Source organism: Anopheles moucheti, chromosome 3 (genome assembly GCF_943734755.1).
Source record: "Anopheles moucheti chromosome 3, idAnoMoucSN_F20_07, whole genome shotgun sequence".
NCBI classification, from domain to species: Eukaryota; Metazoa; Arthropoda; class Insecta; order Diptera; family Culicidae; genus Anopheles; species Anopheles moucheti.
The window spans coordinates 52,695,212-52,697,734 of record NC_069141.1 but is presented as its reverse complement, the minus strand read 5'-3'; the positions used below and the strand labels follow the sequence as shown (position 1 = coordinate 52,697,734).

The 2,523-nt window shown below is 48.1% G+C and overlaps 1 protein-coding gene across 1 annotated transcript; it reads left to right on the top strand.

Moving 5' to 3' along the window:
* The first annotated feature begins 822 nt into the window (after positions 1 to 822).
* Positions 823 to 2,314, top strand: LOC128304360 (NADH-ubiquinone oxidoreductase 49 kDa subunit-like). Its single transcript, XM_053041542.1, has one exon. It carries the CDS (start codon positions 823 to 825, stop codon positions 2,227 to 2,229), a length of 1,407 nt encoding a protein of 468 aa, XP_052897502.1. The 3' UTR covers positions 2,230 to 2,314.
* The last annotated feature ends 209 nt before the right edge of the window (positions 2,315 to 2,523 follow it).

Here is a 2,523-nt window from a genome sequence, read left to right as displayed (position 1 = left end):
GCTGTTCATTTATTTTTTTTAACAGCACCGTGCACTCCCGGCAAAATCTGCATTCTGCAACAGCACAACAATTGAATCGGTTGCAAGTGAATCGTTATTGATTTCGCATGATATTTACACAATATTCAGACCAAACAATTACATTCAAATTTAAGTTTCGATTGCTTTTTGTATTACAACAAAAACATCTTTAAAACACTCACAAACTAACACACTTCACTTCTTTCAATGGGTTTATATTCACTTTCGCTTAGTACACTTCGGCCCCAGTCAGCAGAAAGATGGCGGCCAGCTTCTGCACGACTGAACGGTCACGACGGAACTGCTCCCGAACACGATAGCGCATCTCCCCAGTGCAGGATTCACACGAAAACACACTCACAGGATAACGCGATGTAATGGAATGTTACGACGAGAGAAACCGACCGACCGTGAGTTACCGTGTGCCGGGTTCGGTTTTCACTCAACAACCATCTGTAGAGCGGTCCTATGGGTGAACAGATGTATGGAAAACGAACCGGATAATGTTCAAGTGGAGTTTATTGTTTATTATGCGATAACAAACCGTATTTAAATTTACAGTAAATCATTTTTGAAGAAGTTCCTCGAATGTGTTTACTCCGTAATCCATTTCAGTGTAAAAATTAGTAAACAACAATAAACAGAAGAAAATACTGTCAAACTGACAGCTGTCAAATTGCTTACGTCACTTGCATTCTGTGGCGCAGTGATTTGCAGCAGAGGTAAATACGAATTCCAGGAACGAAGACAAGTTCTGAACGACCAATTAAAGAAGGAAACTTTCATTGTGAATCGAAACAGATGGCGTTTGGTATTATGGTTACGAGACGAACAACTTCCAGTATTTTCCTTACCGGTGCTCGACTATTGTACCATCCCACCATTTTGTTTGGCGCACATCAACCGACCCGTTTCGCTGGGAAATGGTACCCGGACGAGCAGTTCATCGAGCAGTTCAAGGGCCCGGTCATGTACCCGGACGCCGTGACCTCCCGTTGGAAGATACCACCGTGGAACAGCAAGATCGCTCCGGTCGAGAAAACGGTGCGAAACTTGAAACTCAACTTCGGACCACAACATCCTGCCGCTCACGGTGTGTTGCGGTTGGTGCTGGAGCTGGACGGGGAGACGGTGATGCGTGCGGATCCACACGTCGGGCTGCTGCACCGTGGCACGGAGAAGCTTATCGAGTACAAGACGTACACCCAAGCGCTGCCCTACTTCGACCGTCTGGACTACGTCTCGATGATGTGCAACGAGCAGTGTTACTCTCTCGCCGTTGAAAAGCTGCTCAACATCGACATTCCGTTGCGGGCAAAGTACATTCGCGTACTGTTCGCGGAAATTACGCGCATTCTGAATCACATCATGGCTATCGGTACGCATGCGTTGGACGTGGGCGCACTGACGCCGTTCTTCTGGCTGTTCGAGGAGCGCGAAAAGATGATGGAGTTCTACGAGCGCGTGTCGGGTGCACGGATGCACGCGGCCTACGTGCGACCCGGTGGTGTTGCTCTGGATCTTCCGCTCGGGTTGCTGGACGATATTTACGATTTTGCGTCCAAGTTTGCGGAACGCTTGGACGAGGTTGAGGATGTGCTAACGAGCAACCGCATCTGGATGCAACGCACGGTTGACATCGGTGTAGTATCTGCAGCCGATGCCTTAAACTACGGATTCAGCGGTGTTATGCTTCGTGGATCCGGTATCAAGTGGGACCTACGTAAAACTCAACCGTACGATGCGTACGATCGAGTCGAGTTCGAGGTACCAATCGGTACGAAGGGTGACTGTTACGATCGTTACCTGTGCCGCATCGAGGAGATGCGACAGTCTCTGCGCATCATCGACCAGTGCGTGAACCAGATGCCGGCCGGTGAAATTAAGACGGACGACGCAAAGATATCTACACCGTCCCGTCTGGAGATGAAACAATCGATGGAAGCTCTTATTCACCATTTCAAGCTGTTCACGCAAGGCTACCAGGTACCGCCCGGTTCCACTTACACCGCAGTGGAAGCTCCTAAAGGTGAGTTCGGTGTGTATCTGGTCTCGGATGGTTCCAGCCAACCGTATCGCTGCAAGATAAAGGCACCCGGGTTCGCTCATCTGGCCGCACTGGACAAGATCGGCCGTCATCACATGCTAGCGGACGTAGTAGCCATTATAGGCACGCTCGATGTCGTGTTTGGTGAAATTGATCGCTAGTTGAATGACCCTTCAACGAAATTATTAGTGGTAGAAAAAAACATTAAGGTTTGGAGGTGTAATCCATGACTTAAATAAATAAACGAGAACGAGTCGAAGGAAGTTCTGTCTCGCATTGTCCTGAAATAGGAGTAAATATTTTGAAAAATTCCCTTCCTTTTAGGTTCATCCGTTTAAAGCACTCACGAACGGAAAACCGATGGCAACCCTGAGAGAAGCAAAACAGAGAACAATCAACCATCTCAGCTGTTTTTAGCGAGAGATTGGAAAATTCCTTTCCAGGATGCCAGCACA

What these genes read in the sequence shown, in the direction of transcription:
- LOC128304360 (XM_053041542.1), top strand. Translation starts at nt 823, where the DNA reads ATGGCGTTTGGTATTATGGTTACGAGACGAACAACTTCCAGTATTTTC.